The sequence below is a fragment of the Synchytrium microbalum genome (genome assembly GCF_006535985.1).
Source record: "Synchytrium microbalum strain JEL517 chromosome Unknown SmJEL517_scf0006, whole genome shotgun sequence".
Lineage (NCBI taxonomy): Eukaryota > Fungi > Chytridiomycota > Chytridiomycetes > Synchytriales > Synchytriaceae > Synchytrium > Synchytrium microbalum.
The window spans coordinates 335,967-350,580 of NW_022158355.1; the positions used below are offsets into that span (position 1 = coordinate 335,967).

Sequence of the window (14,614 nt, forward strand, 5' to 3'; positions counted from 1 at the left end):
GTCTGACTCACCAAACCCTCATTACCTACCTCTTTTACACAATAGTCCTGATCATATTCGGTATCATGAATCTATTGGGAAACCCAATTTTCTCAATCATCGGATGGATAATCGCTTTCGTCCTCGTCTTTCTCGAAATCCCTTTGTTGGCTCGATGCTGTCCATCAAACCCGACATTGTAAGTCCCGTTGATCTACCAAAATCCACTGAGGAGCAAGTAGATGTTTGAATGTTTATAGAACTTGGGTCCCGTTCTGCTTAAATGTTACTGAAGGAGTGCTATTATTAAACCAATCGGCTCAAATCTTTTTTTTTTTGCTGGTAGTGACAACTTTATCAAATTCTTTGAACGAAATGTAACTCGAGTATTCCTATACGCTGCATTTGCCGTACTGGAATGGCTGTCTCTCCTTATCAGGGCCGACACACTCATTTTGTGTGCCATTACCTTGTCGGCGACATTTTTCTTTTATCTCGTTGCGATGTTTAAGAGGGGTGAGTGGAAATCCCCTTTTCTCTCGCTTTTTTATGCATTTCGCTCACACCCTCTCTTCATTAGAAACACCAACCAAGAGCAGCCTCACTGGTGGCATGGGCATGCAAGGCGTATAAGTCAGGGGGACTTTTTAGAGAAATTTTATTGTCTACTCTGTCTTCAAACTCTTTTTATACCTTGGGGGGCCTCGCCGTTAAAAATAATCCAACATCTTCTTATCGGGGCAAACACCTTTTATCATATTTTCGCAATCCCTTTTTAAGTTGACACCAACAGAAATAGATTTGATTCAAAGGAAGAAAAATAGACCACTTGGCACGCCAAGATCAATACTAGTTGGCACGCCAAGATCAATATTAGACTTGTTGTCGAAGAAGAGAACATATTCCTTGAGGAGGGAGCGAAGGTGTACAAATGCTAGCTTGCATCAGAATGGGTTGTTGGTTGTGTACAAGGGGAGTTTAATATAAATTGAAGGTTGCAAAAGTATTCCATTTTTTACAGATGGGGCACCACTTCAAAAGTAAAACTGATCCCTTCATGAGGCAATATATGGTCAGAACCGAGTTGTTTGTGGAAGCCATAGTAATCGATATGTTCCAACTAGATGCGTTGTTTTGCTTGACGCTAACAAAACGTTCGAGCCAAAAAAGAAGGTTGACTGTAGACTGTAGAATACCTTCAACATCAGACCCAACACCCCACGTCACAGTAGTTAGATTCCATCTAAGCACAGAAGCACCAGGTCCCATTTCAGTCGGGCATCCCAATCATCTTCAGTTCCATACGTTGTCCATTGCTCATCTTTTCAAGACGATCGACAGTCAAGTATGTTCCTGTAACGTACCAAAAAAGTCAAGATGAAGGTGAGGAGGAACCAAAAAAATTCAAATAATGAAGATGCAAACATGTACTCTTACATGCAGGGATATCGAAGTAATATGTAAGAGCTCCCGAGCTGCACGATATTGCAAATGACCAATGATTCGAGTGAGCTCAAAGTCTCCAATCTTCTAACCCTGGAAAAAAAAACGTCAGCCAAAAAAGGGAATAGAGTACCGCTACGGAATCTGACGTACTCACAGGTCCTCGCGCAACAAATATCTCATTACGTCCATCACACGAAGAAGAAACCGAGTCACATTTCAACCCTGTATCCAAACAACTTGGTCCTTCAGTATTAGAAGACACGCCACCCATTCTACTTCGGGTGAATCCAACCACATGTCCATTCCCCATTCCAACAAAAGAAAACAATCAAAAGGAAAGAAAGACCAGTATGCACAGCTGTATCAACATTGGACTTGTTGTCGAAGGAGAAGCGGATATATTCATTGAGGAGGGAGCGAAGGTGTACAAATGCTAGCTTGCATCAGAATGGGTTGGTGGTTGTGTACAGGGGAATATAATAAATTTGCAGGTTGTCCATTTTTTTACAGATTGGGCACCACTTCAAAAGCGGAACTGATCCCTTCATGAGGTAGTATCTTTCCAGAACCAAATTGCTTGTGGAAGCCATAGTAATGTAATCGATATGTTCCGACTAGAAAGGGTTGTTTTGTTTAGAGTTAAACCCCGTTCGAGCCAAAGACAAAGTCAAGTGTAGAGTGAAGTATACCTTCAACATCAGATCCAACATCCCACGTCACAGTAGCTAGATTCCATCCAAGCACAGACGCACCAGTTTGCTCCCATTTCAAGCGGGTATCCCAATCATTATCTGTCCTATACATTGACCATCGGTCATCTTTTTCAAGACGATCGACAGTCAAGTATGTTCCTGTACCATACCAAAAAAGCGCTGTAAGGTGGATGCATGACCAAACTGACTTCAACGCATGTGTATACCTTCAGTCATCAAATCATTTCTCGGATGACCAGCCCAAAACACTGCCGAAACAGTCACACCACGACCATGATGACCTCCAACACCAGCTACAATCTTTCTTGAACTGGGAGATATGTCTTGCTTGACATCTCCGAATTGGACACCGATGGGTGCACCATCATACACGACTCCAGGTTGAAGCCGAATAGCTTCTGCAATCAAATCTGGGACGGGAAGGCCTAAATGTGGTAGTTGTCTTTAGTACTTCGAGAGAACATGTTGGACAGAACAACAAAATTCTGAAGAATACCCTTGTCTAGAAGAGGACTACCAGGCACTAGTGATGTTGCCATTTCATTCAGATGATGAATATATGCCGACAGTGTATGAGGGCCTATCAGATGTCATTTGGAGTCAAAATCTTGATATCCTGCACTGGTGTGGAAACGAGAATATCTGGACATCATATGCATACCAAATATGGTAGAAGCTCCTTCATAGCGTTGTACTTGATATTCCTCTACGTGTGACTTGTTTGAGGCAAAAAAAATCCGACAACGTCCATACAAGCCAAACATACCAAACGTCGTCACATAACTTGAGTAACTACCAGCTGGACCAGTCAATATGACCACACCATCCTCACTCAATACACCATGAGTATTTAATGTATCTTTTACAGACTGTCGTGCCCTCCTTCCAGCCACTGTTTTGGTTACAAAAAGTAAGAAACAATTCGTTAAATTAGTTGGGTCACGGAGAACGAAAAAACAAAGAAAAAACGATGTAGAAATCACTTACTGGTCGTGAACTCAGCAGGCACTCCCAACAATACGACATTCCCAACCTTAAACACCTGTACATCAACAATAGACGGCTGCCATGCATAAGGCCGAGTCGATTCACCAGTATCAAGCAATATAGGTTTGGGAGCATGACAGTCAACTTGTTCTTGACTTGGCTTTTTCGTGACAAATCCTTTAACGACATTCCAAAACGGGTGTGATATTGTGCCGTTATCTCCTTGTATGAAATTGAAGGCTCCTGTACCATCTGTAGTTCCGGCTGCAAAACTGAAGCCCATGGCGGCTTTACATGTTTTGACTTGTTGACCGTCTACTTCTAGCGAGACGGATGTCATGTCTATGTATTTGAGTCTGGATTCGACTGCTCCCTGTTTTTGGAGGTAAATAACGTGAGCGAAAGAAACTACACCACATTCGAAGGAACATGAACACATACATGCACAGATATCGAAGTATTATGGAAGAGTTCATGAGCTGCACGATATTGCAAGTCACCAATGATTCGAGTGGACTCAAAGTCTCCAATCCTCCAACCCTATCAAACGTACAATGTCAGCAAAAAAGACAGAATGATAATCATAGAAATCTGTACTCACAGGTCCTCGCGCAACACACATCTCATTGCGTCCATCGCACGTAGAAGAAACTGAGTCACATTCCAATCCTGTATCCAAACACTTGGGTCCTTCAGTATTAGGAGACACATCACCCATATTACTTTGCATAAATCCAGCTACAAATCCATTCCCCATTTCACGTTCCATCAAGTACGCAGCATAACCCTTATTATCTCCACTAACGAGCTCATTAGTGTTGTTCATGCTAGTGCAATGAACAGCAAACCAAGTAAGTATTCCTAATGGAGTGCCAGATATCGAGTCGAAGCGAAGGAGAGTCATGTCTGTGTCTACTCGGGAGGCATACAATGCACGTTCTGCTTCTGGATTGTCTGTTTTCAGAGATTTGGTAAATTAGCGAAAAGAGTCTTGCTGTAAGAGATACAAAATGTCTCACTGTCATAAGCAGCTGGACTCCTATTGATGCTAGCATTGTAAACATGACCAAAAGCTACTCTGATGGTGCCGGGCTCCAGATTTTCATGAGCACGCGCTATTGCACCGACGATTCCGTCAACCATAGCATGCAGAGTTTGATCCACTACTCCCAGCGAAGTGATTTGATACAAGACGTATTGAAGGAAGCCAGCAGGTCCGCTGATGAAGAAGAAATAACAATGGTTAAGAAGATATTGTCTCAAGCACAGCAGCTATGTGCACGTGCGTCAACACTTACGAGTGAGTATGCGTTCCAGAAATCATGACGTTATCATCACGATACACGTCACCATACTCTTCTTGTAAGCGAGCAACGGCCATACGTTTGACACCAGCTCCCGACATGCCAGCGTCCAAGTTGACGATGGCGACACGTCTATTCGATACAGTGTCATAGATGATGAATGCTCGAGCGTATAGCCGTTGATGTATGCCATGAGTAGTCTGGTTTGTTTGAGCATAACCCATCATATTCACGCCTGCGATAGGACCTGTTGCGTCGTATTTGCCAACGCCGATCTAACGATGGGGAAGAAAGGATTAGATTAATAAGTCGATTATTGGTTCAAAATGTCGTTAAACCATGTGTGGTTCTGCTTCATAACGTATTGTCACATATGGTTTGTGATGTCGATGCAAAACAATGCCAGATCAAACTTACGGCATAGGTAGATTCCTTTCTGTGGTTGATAAGGTCGAGGATGAATAAATCATATCGATGTGTATTGCAGTTGACGACGATGAGAACCCCCAAAAGGGCTAGAGCTGTTAGCACCGTCAGTGTGATGGTTTGATGATTCCTTTTGGAAGGTGCTATGGGCTGATGATCGTCGTTTGGAACTAGAATATAGTCGCCCTTTGCGACGCCCATCATTGGATTGATCTTCATTCCAAGTCAGCTGTTTTCAATGGGGTTTTAATGTGGGTGATGTTTTGAAGCAAGAACGTGATTTCCATGATCAACGCTGCGGAATAGCAACGAGGCTCGTTCAATTCGATCTCATTTGCAATTTCCAACGTGTCCTAGCTGGTTTGAGGGATGTTCCACCGCTTGCATTCGCAGTTCTTGATGCCGTTGTTGATTACGATTTTGAGGCCTACAGACCACCAATAACACGGGATTTAAAGTATGCAATCGTTAAGAAATTTCAATTCAATACGATCTATATCTTCAAATTGACGTGATTCCACCTCCTTTGCCTTTAAGTGGATCTTCTTGATCACGCTCTTCACATCAACAAGTCAATCAGCAAATGGGCAACATAATATCAAGTGCTACTCCGCCGAGTACGACCACGGCTGGCATAGATTCATATGTTAGTGAGGTTCCCAGTGTCCTGTATGAACGGAGGTATGATAATGATGTTATGAAAGTTGACAAATCTCCAAGCTATATTATGACATAAAGCTTTAACATACACTTGTTTAACCTAGTTTGGGTAGTGCCAGATTCTTGAAAACAATCCGTTGTAGGCACCCAGAAGGTCCCATTGTCGTCAAAATCTTTGTCAAGCCTGAAATCAGTGTGTCATTGAGACAATGGGTCAAGGAATTGCAGAGTATGTGACGGGGACATGATCTATACATAGATCTTGTCGGTTTTTACTGCAGAATCAATCTATGAATTCGCACGTTTGGACTCATGTACTCAGACTCTCACTATCAATCATCGTCACGATAGATCAACGCGATGTCTTGCTCGAAATACCGAATTGCTTTCCCTATCAACGTATATTCGAAACGGAACGAGCTGGATACTTGATTCGACAATACTTTTTTAGTAGCTTGTATGATCGAATCAGGTAAAGGGACAGGACGATGGTTGAACGCGTTATCCACCTTCACCATGGATACCTCGTTTTTTAAGCGCTTTTGCTGACCTTTTAATATTAGCACACGGCCATTCTTGACTCTGGCTGAAAAGAAGTGGATTGCCTTCCAAATCTTGTCTGGTTTAGCAGGAGCACACGCTCATCACGTAAAACCATACTCTGATTTGATTGCCAAAAATGTGACAGCCGTTCTTACACTCCTCTCGCTCTAGATATATCATGGAGATATCAAAACTGAGAATGTCCTCGTTACATCATGGAACTGGGCCTACCTGGCAGACTTTTCACCCTTCAAACCTACATATCTCCCTGAAGACAATCCTGCAGACTTCTCCTTCTTCTTTGACACGTCATCACGTAGAGCTTGCTATATAGCTCCCGAACGATTCTGTGCCCCAGGCGAGAATCTATTCGGTGACAAGGACGCGGAAGGCCGGGTTACAGCAGCCATGGATATATTCTCAATGGGATGTACAATAGCTGAGCTATTCTTAGAAGGATCTCCCTTATTCACATTCCCACAGCTACTTCGATATCGAAATAAAGAATACGAACCAACTGCCGATCTAGCCAAAATCGAAGACGAGCATATCCGAAATATCGTGAAGCAAATGATACAGCTAGATCCTACGAAACGATCATCTGCCGAATCGTATCTAAGTCGTGGTCGAGGAACCGCGTTTCCAGAATACTTTTATTCATTCTTGCATCAATATGTTGCTTCCGTTACAGATCCGGCATCTGCTACACCATTAGCAGTCACACTTCCGAGTACATATGATAGCATGGGTGTCATGTCTGCTGGAACAACGCCAGGATCGTTGGATTCTAAATGGGTTGTTCCTGATGCTGATGCCAAAATTGAACGAATTTATGCTGATTTTGGGAAGATTGCTGTTGCTTTAGGTATGGGTGGAACAGATGGAGGTGCCAGTAGACGGCCATCTGCTGTAAAAGATGAGTCTAAGACGGAACAGCCTGGAGGAATGGCTGGTGATCCGATTCGACAAGGTATTCATTCCCTGGTTGTCTGATCCGGATATTTTGCATCCGTTTAAGCGTTCTTTCGCTCTCTACAACACATTTTGTTGCAACAGGAACGAATAATGCTAGCTTGCTACCCGTCAATTTAAATATACCCAATTATGCTGTTTCTTCAGTCAGTATCAAACCTAGAGCTGAAGCTGGTAAGTCTCGCTGAAAGTCATCCCAACAAAAAATATATTTTCGTCTCCATCATATCCATATACAAACACCCCTCCCCCTTTAGCTGATGGATGTCTAATATTCACATCCATTGTCTGCTCATGCATACGAAACACTCTGTACCCATCATCCAAACTGTTTGCTCTGGACTTATTATTGGCCCTGAGTATTCACTTGTCTGATGAACACCGGCTGGACCGTGTTGTGCCATATCTTGTTTCGCTGTTATCAGACGAAGCTGCTATAGTGAGAGCTACGACCGTTAAGATTCTTACTGAAATAGTGAGTGTTGTCGTGACTACGTCATTTTTTTGTTGTTTTGAGACTGACATTTCGCAAATAAGATATGGATGGTGGAGAGCATATCAACAGGGGATGCAAACATCTTCCCAGAATACATTCTACCGAATCTACGACGATTTACATCAGACTCGGAAGTCTTTGTACGAGCTACTTATGCCCAATGTATCGCTAGCCTGGGTAATCATTGGAGATCACTTAATCGGTGTATAGCACGTCTTAAACTTCATTCTTTTGCTTAGCGGAAACCGCAAAACGATTCCTCGACCTATCAGCAACACTTCGATCCTCTGATCCAGATTCAGACTCATCGCTAACCGCTCCACCGCACGACGTCCTACTCCGTGACTTGCTGGACATGGTGCAAGATGAAGTCGGAACACTGCTTGTTGATACTGAACCAGCAGTCAAGAGAGCCCTCCTGAGTGAAATGCCAAGATTGTGTATCTTGTTTGGCAAACAAAAGACGAATGATGTGTTTTTGAGTCATATGATTACGTATTTGAATGATTTGGAGTGGCAGCTTAGAAGGTATGGCTAGAGATGGAATTGCGCGTATGCATTCGTACGGTGGACGCTACGGTTTTTTGTTTCCAATTTCAAGCCAAAATTATTAGCGCATTCTTTGAAAGTGTTGTTGGGGTCGGAATGTTTGTGGGAGCTCGATCGCTGGAAGAGTATATTCTGCCGTTGATGATACAAGCTCTGACAGGCAAGCAAAAAGAAAACGTTTCAGCTAAGATCCTATTGGAACACTCATTTATTTCTGGTCCTCGTTTCAAAGATTCGGAAGAGTTTGTCGTTGAACGAGTTTTGAATTCGTTAACCTCCCTGGCTGAGGTCAAATTGATTCAAAAAGTCAAGCTAAAGGAGCTAGCAAGCTTGATTTTGCCGCTGCTTTGTCATCCTAATGTGTGGTTGAGACATGGTAAGAGGAGTGTGCGCGGATGCAATGCGCATAGAGTAATTGCTCAGACGCTTTTTGCTCAATAGGTGCACTCGCATTCATTGTATCTGTAGCACGATTACTGCCACTCATTGACGTTCGATGTGTCATATATCCACAATTACGTACCTTTTTGAAAGGCGATATTCCTGAAATTACTGAATTGGCGATAATGGATTGTTTGAAAGAGCCAGTATGGTTCAATATGCAGAGAACGTTTTTGTTTTGGTACGAAACACGCACATGGCTCATATTTTTTGGGTAGGTTGGTCGAGTCTTGTATGATCAAGCACTTCAGCACTCTTCGAAATCTGCAGCACCTGCTCGACCTGATATTGGCATGCGATCCTTGACTGATTTAGAATCGTCTCGTGATTCTAATGATGAGGCTGCGACTGGGAAGACTGCTGAGAGGTACTAGAGGTTGACAACAAATGTCATTGATGGACAGGTGATAATCTGTTTTGTTGCAGGCATGATCTTGAGAAAAAGTTACGTGAACATGGAATGACGGATGAAGACAAGGAGAAACTGTTTGCTATGAAGTATTATATTTTCAAGAGTACACAGGCCAAGTCAAGGTGAACTCGTCGATTTTCTAAAGTGCAAATGAAGCAACTGACTGACGTCAATATTTCTCTTCTTGACAGAAAATCACCTCCTTCGAATGCTGTAAATCGCTTGTTTACTGAAGAGACTGAACTGAAGTTTGGAACAATAAATCTCAAAGCGTTTGGTATTACACCACGTAATGAGTTCTTGTACCCACCCAAGAATTATTCTGGAGCTGGGAAGGATTCTCAGGTTAGTCTTGCCTGAAATTTTTTTCTTTGGTCGCTTCTCATCGTCTCGTTCCTTGAACGTACAGTTTGAACAACCGAAAGCTCTATCACAGCTATCACGTCTAGCTACAGAATCGAATATCCGTACAGAAACTCGACGATCAGATTCACCAAACCCAACATCACAACCAACAAGTCCTCATCGACAAACACATCCAGATCTACCAATAATGTCACCATCACGAAACCTACATCCTGCTGCTGCTACTTCTTCAACAGGTGCAGCAAACAACAATACTCCTGAAAAGGGTTCTGCGGAATTCTTTTCACCGTTGTCTGCAGCGGGAGGCTCTGAAGATGGAGCAAGCTCACTCAGCCTAATAAGTGGCGGCAAGAGTTACTCTAATGTGATGGTAGGACGTGGTGCTCAAGTGAAACTACCAGCTGCTGTAGCAGTTAGTGGCGAAACTGCTCGTGGCATGATTGATATTCATGGTAGTGGAGGAGGTGGTGGATCGTCTTCATCGTCGTCAGTTCCGATGGATCGTGGACATAGTAAGAAAGCTAGTATTGTTGATCCATCTGATTCTGAGAGATTGATGAATATGGTCAATGGAGGTGGTGGAAGTAATTCTGGTAGTGGGAATAATCATCGGGCCAGTTTGAAGGAAGATCCGAGGTCTAGTCCCTTTGCTGGTCGTGAGAGGAATATTAAGAGATTGTTGGAGAAGAAGACGTATGAGTTGTTTCCACCTCCTATTCCAGGTTTGTTTGTGACTGCGAGACGTCATTTTTTGCGTTCGTGACTGCCCGATATGGACAAAACAATCTCATTATTGGTACTTCTTCTTAGAACTTGGTCCCAAAGTCGCAACGTCGACATTCAGTATGTCCAGTAGACAAAGGAGAGCTGGTGGTGGTAGTGGTTCTGCGGCCTCCTCGAATCCAAATGATATCAAAGAATGGAGACCTGAAGGAACTCTTGTTGCTCATCTAACAGAACACAAGGGCCCCATTACGCAGATTAGAGTTGCACCAGATCATGCGTTTTTCGCTTCGGCATCTACAGATGGGTCGGTCAAGATTTGGGATTCATTGAGGTTGGAAAGGAATGTTACGAATAAGGCGAGGCTAACTTATCGGCAAGGCGAGTTATCAATCAGCTTCAATATGTACTTTTTTGGTCGCCACATGTATTTGACAATTAAGTCAATGGGTTAGGTGGTGAAGTTCGATCTATAGCATTCTGTGAAGGGACTCATAGCATTGCTTCTGCATCTACGAATGGGACGATTGATGTTTGTCGGTATGTGTCATCGGTGCAATACACTTACGTCTACGTTTTTTTGCCTCGCTCGGTTCTAACGTGCACCTCTCATACACGAAAAGGATTGAATATCTTCAGAAATCCAACAGCCCAAAATATCATGGATACATACCTGTGCGGCACTTTCAGTTGGAGGAAGGAGAGAGTGCTGTGTGTATGGAACATTATGACACAGGTACATCACGATTTTGTTCAGTGTTTTTTCTCTTCTTGATGGTCCTACGTTTTCAGCAAACTCATCACACTTGTAGAAATGGAATCTGTGCTGGTCTATGCGACATCCAGAGGAAAACTAGTCGGATTAGATTTACGCAGCTCACGACCAGCATGGACATTCACTTCTCCAGCACATCACGGTGCATTGACTGCTCTAACTCTCGATAGAAGGAGAGCATGGGCGTTAACAGGAACTGAACGTGGTATCATGTCATTGTGGGACATTCGATTTGGTATACGAGTGCGATCTTGGGGCCATCCAGCCAAGGCCCGTATACATCGTCTAGAACCGTACACAGCTCCAGCATATGGACTTGCATCGTCCATATCTGCATCAGCTACTGGTTCGAATGCTATATCGAATGGATCAACGAAATTTGCTCTTGTAGCTGTGCAGGGACGTAATTGTGAAGTTTCTGCTTGGGATCTGGAAGCTGCTGAATGTCGAGAAGTGTGGTGTCTTGTTGGTAGTGGTAGTAATACCACCAGTAATAGTAATTCTAATAGTAATCCAACTCATGGAGGTTTGACATCTGCTAATGCTGATGCCATCAATGTCAACAATGCTAGTGGAAGTAATAATAATAGTAGTAATAGTAGCACCACTGCTGATCCAGCTGAAGAAATGCAACGAATGTATGGTAATGGTATGAAGGCACGACAACCACCTTCACAATCAGACTTTGATGGTGTGCCTGCCCTCTTTGCTCCTGAAGCCATTAATAATTATGACAATTCGGTACGAGCTATTGTCTCGCAACCTGATTTGCCCTTCCTGCTGACGGGTGGTACGGATCGTAAGATTCGATTATGGGATACTGTGAATGTTGAATTGAGCAATGTGGTTTCGGGGTTAGATGTTGATGATTTGGCACCACGATATGCGTAAGTTGTCTTGGTAACCCTAACAAGCATATAGAGCTGCAGAACTTTCCTTTTTCCTCGGCCTCACAAAAACCAACATCAACTAGATCACACGAATACGCAAATGTAACATTTAATCTCGAGTATACACAATCGCATCTCTATGGAGCCGGTGTCATCAACAACACAAACAATCAACGACGACCTGGAACAGGACGATCAATTAGTGGAACTGGTAGTGGAAACAGCAATAATCGTTCAACTCATTCTTCTGCTGGGGGTAATTCGATGGGAGCCGATGCTAGATTCTTATCTGGATTGGGTATTGGCTTGGCGGCGTCGCCAAGTCTGACTAGTCACTTGGATGCTATTGTGGATCTGGGTGTTTTGAGAGTGCCATATCCACTTTTGGTTAGTGGCGATAGGCAAGGGGTGATTAAGGTTTGGAAGTAGTTGGAAGTTGTGTGATATATGCTTGTAATTTTTAAAGTGAGTGTAAATTAAAGATCTGATTCATATAATCGCTGGATGAAACGGGTTATACCGTTGCTTTCACTTCGCGTCTGCATAAGAACGGTAAACCCGTGACATAACGAATACACGGCCGTTTCAAGGGGACCACATACCACATGAAGATCCCATTGCCAACTTTCAGGAGCATATCAAAAATGTCGGCTACAGCTCTCAATTTACAACTTCGTCCTGTTGTGACAGATGAGTCCTGGAAGCTTGTCACTAGGCTGCTCGAGGTAGGTTTGACACCCAAGTTGAGGTCATATGTAGACTCTGTCATCGATCAAAATTACGTATCAATATTTGATACTTTTGATCGTTTTGTTTCTTTCGTTTACTAACCTTGCGTCCATCCATCAACATTAGGAAAACCACAAGCGCTTCGAAATTGTATACCACGGGTATTTCGCATCTCATGTGGCTCATGATTTGCTCTCCTTGTACAAGCTGAAGGCTCCTATATCACGAATCCAACAATGCTATGATTATCATGCGTCATGTGAGCTATGATCTCGTCGTTTTTTTGCGTACTCTTTGACATCTTCTCGTTTCACAGACCTAGAAACTCCCAAACCATCTATAAACTACATCAATGCTCAGAACTGGAGTCATCATCTAGGCCAAGAAAAGTATAAGCAGGACTATCGCGATTTTTTCGATTCTGAAATCGAACGCTTGGGATTCTCCCAGACCGTATATACATATCTACCACGTCTTATACCATCACTGATCTCGGAAGCCTTCCATCCATTTATACATATGGGCTTTGCTCTTGAATTCGAACACCCGCTACTCTTGTCTGAAGCGTTGGCATTCTGGTGTTTTGGAAGTAACCCAATATCACCGATAAACACTCGAAGTCATGATGGAAACAAGTCTTTGGTTGAGGTTGTAGGTATGGCTATGAACGACTCGGAATTGAAGAGCAATGCAAAACATAATGACAAGTTTGATGACCGAGCTCATAATGCGGCATCTGGAAATGGAGCGAGTATCATAAACAAGTATGTGGATATGTGGTCGTTAGGTGAAACCATCACAACAGCAAGTATCGCAGATAAAGTCAAAGAAATCAGAACAGCCGCAATGTATGCCTTCACTAGTTTTGGAAGTAGAGATGACAAACCACCACCGAAACTGGACTTCTTTATGGCACATGGAGTAACAGCTTCTCACGCCCTATCATGTATCGTAAAGTATTTGAATGGACGAACAGAAGATCAGGTAGCAATACTTCGATATTTTGTACAGGGGCTGATTATAGCTTGTTGGGCTCAAGGTGGATGGCCTGTATCTTCAAAAGTCGTGGAATCGTATCCGATAGGTGAGGGTGGGGATGTGTGGTCTGAAGTCATGGCCAAAGGAATCGCCAGCAAAGACGATCATATACCTAAACTGGTGTGCGCATTCAAACAGGATGAGCTCAAGTATGGGTATTCGAATGGTGTGTATATGAAGGCTGCTAAGTTGACTGTGGATACCTTTGGTGGTAAGGATGAGCACTGGGAGTATGATGGCGCAGGGTTCAAGTTGCAGTCTCGAATATAAAGTTTGGGAGAATGTAAGTGCTTAAAACGTAAGAATTGCTTGTATTAATCTGACTTGCTATAACTACCTGTCGAGCAAACCGCACGAAGATTTCGCGTTATGTGCACTCTATTATTTTCAATTATCGCAAAACGAGATAGGATCAAATACGTATGAAGTGAGCATTATGCGCCCAATAACATTCTAGATTGCGTCCGACTTGAGGGGTGTTTAGTCTGATCACAGCTGCACCGCTCACTCCTCACCTTTTCAAAAACCGCACGCCTTTCGACTCAAAAACAACACCAACGCCCGGAGGAGACGGTGCAATTCCATGATTAGCATCACAGAGCATTGCTTCATCCTCTGCAATCGTAAGTTCCATGTGAATGGCGTGAAAAACAACATCGCCGCAAGTCGTTTCAGCATATTGCCAGCAGATTGGTTTGTGAGGAAGGGTGGTACCAGCAAGGAGAGACTTCTAACGTCTGTTTCAACACTAGTATCGAGTATCTTATAGGCTCTTTGGTGGTCTTGAATCATGAGCTCAGCATCTTCAGGGGAAGCCAATTTCGAACACTTTAGCTTTGAGACCTTCCCACGGATGAAGGAGTTATCTTATGTCACGGCAGAGAGCGCATTGCTATCTCATTCTACAGGAGAGGAGAGCCCTGTAGATGGCGAATCTTTTGTAGGCAGTACAGTCAAGAAGTTCCAGTTGGGACAACTGGACACTACAACAAGCTTGAATGAAAGTCGCAGGTCGTCAACACTGCCTTCGCCAAAGAGACTCTCGTTTATGAAAAGACAATCGACTATGGGAATCTTTGATAGTCTGGACAGGCCACCGACGCTGGATCTATCATTACCAAGCTTTAGCAGTCTCTTCGCAAACTCACCGACCAGCCCAACATCT

The 14,614-nt window shown here is 43.3% G+C and overlaps 4 protein-coding genes across 4 annotated transcripts; 3 read left to right on the forward strand and 1 right to left on the reverse strand.

Annotated features, from left to right (window-relative positions):
• Positions 1–65: 65 nt before the first annotated feature.
• Positions 66–758, forward strand: SmJEL517_g01764 (uncharacterized protein; the record flags this gene model as incomplete). Its single annotated transcript, XM_031167692.1, has 2 exons — positions 66–178; positions 326–758. 2 exons carry the CDS (start codon positions 66–68, stop codon positions 756–758), a joined length of 546 nt encoding a protein of 181 aa, XP_031026320.1.
• A 1,171-nt stretch (positions 759–1,929) lies between these two features.
• Positions 1,930–5,056, reverse strand: SmJEL517_g01765 (ceramidase; the record flags this gene model as incomplete). Its single annotated transcript, XM_031167693.1, has 12 exons — positions 1,930–2,039; positions 2,115–2,276; positions 2,345–2,563; positions 2,635–2,718; positions 2,800–2,844; positions 2,905–3,030; positions 3,126–3,498; positions 3,567–3,665; positions 3,727–4,079; positions 4,145–4,344; positions 4,424–4,704; positions 4,847–5,056. 12 exons carry the CDS (start codon positions 5,054–5,056, stop codon positions 1,930–1,932), a joined length of 2,262 nt encoding a protein of 753 aa, XP_031026319.1.
• A 382-nt stretch (positions 5,057–5,438) lies between these two features.
• SmJEL517_g01766 (uncharacterized protein) lies at positions 5,439–12,111 on the forward strand (the record flags this gene model as incomplete). The annotated part of the gene is made up of 20 exons (XM_031167694.1): positions 5,439–5,536; positions 5,620–5,744; positions 5,867–5,987; positions 6,079–6,163; positions 6,230–7,028; positions 7,115–7,204; positions 7,288–7,505; positions 7,568–7,703; positions 7,766–8,054; positions 8,141–8,451; positions 8,517–8,662; positions 8,735–8,883; positions 8,943–9,050; positions 9,120–9,273; positions 9,338–10,016; positions 10,105–10,434; positions 10,473–10,557; positions 10,641–10,753; positions 10,830–11,679; positions 11,766–12,111. The coding sequence occupies 20 exons, from the start codon at positions 5,439–5,441 to the stop codon at positions 12,109–12,111; spliced, it is 5,232 nt and encodes a 1,743-aa protein (XP_031026322.1).
• Positions 12,112–12,326: 215 nt separating this feature from the next.
• Positions 12,327–13,719, forward strand: SmJEL517_g01767 (uncharacterized protein; the record flags this gene model as incomplete). The annotated part of the gene is made up of 3 exons (XM_031167695.1): positions 12,327–12,407; positions 12,538–12,670; positions 12,728–13,719. 3 exons carry the CDS (start codon positions 12,327–12,329, stop codon positions 13,717–13,719), a joined length of 1,206 nt encoding a protein of 401 aa, XP_031026321.1.
• Between the last annotated feature and the right edge of the window lie 895 nt (positions 13,720–14,614).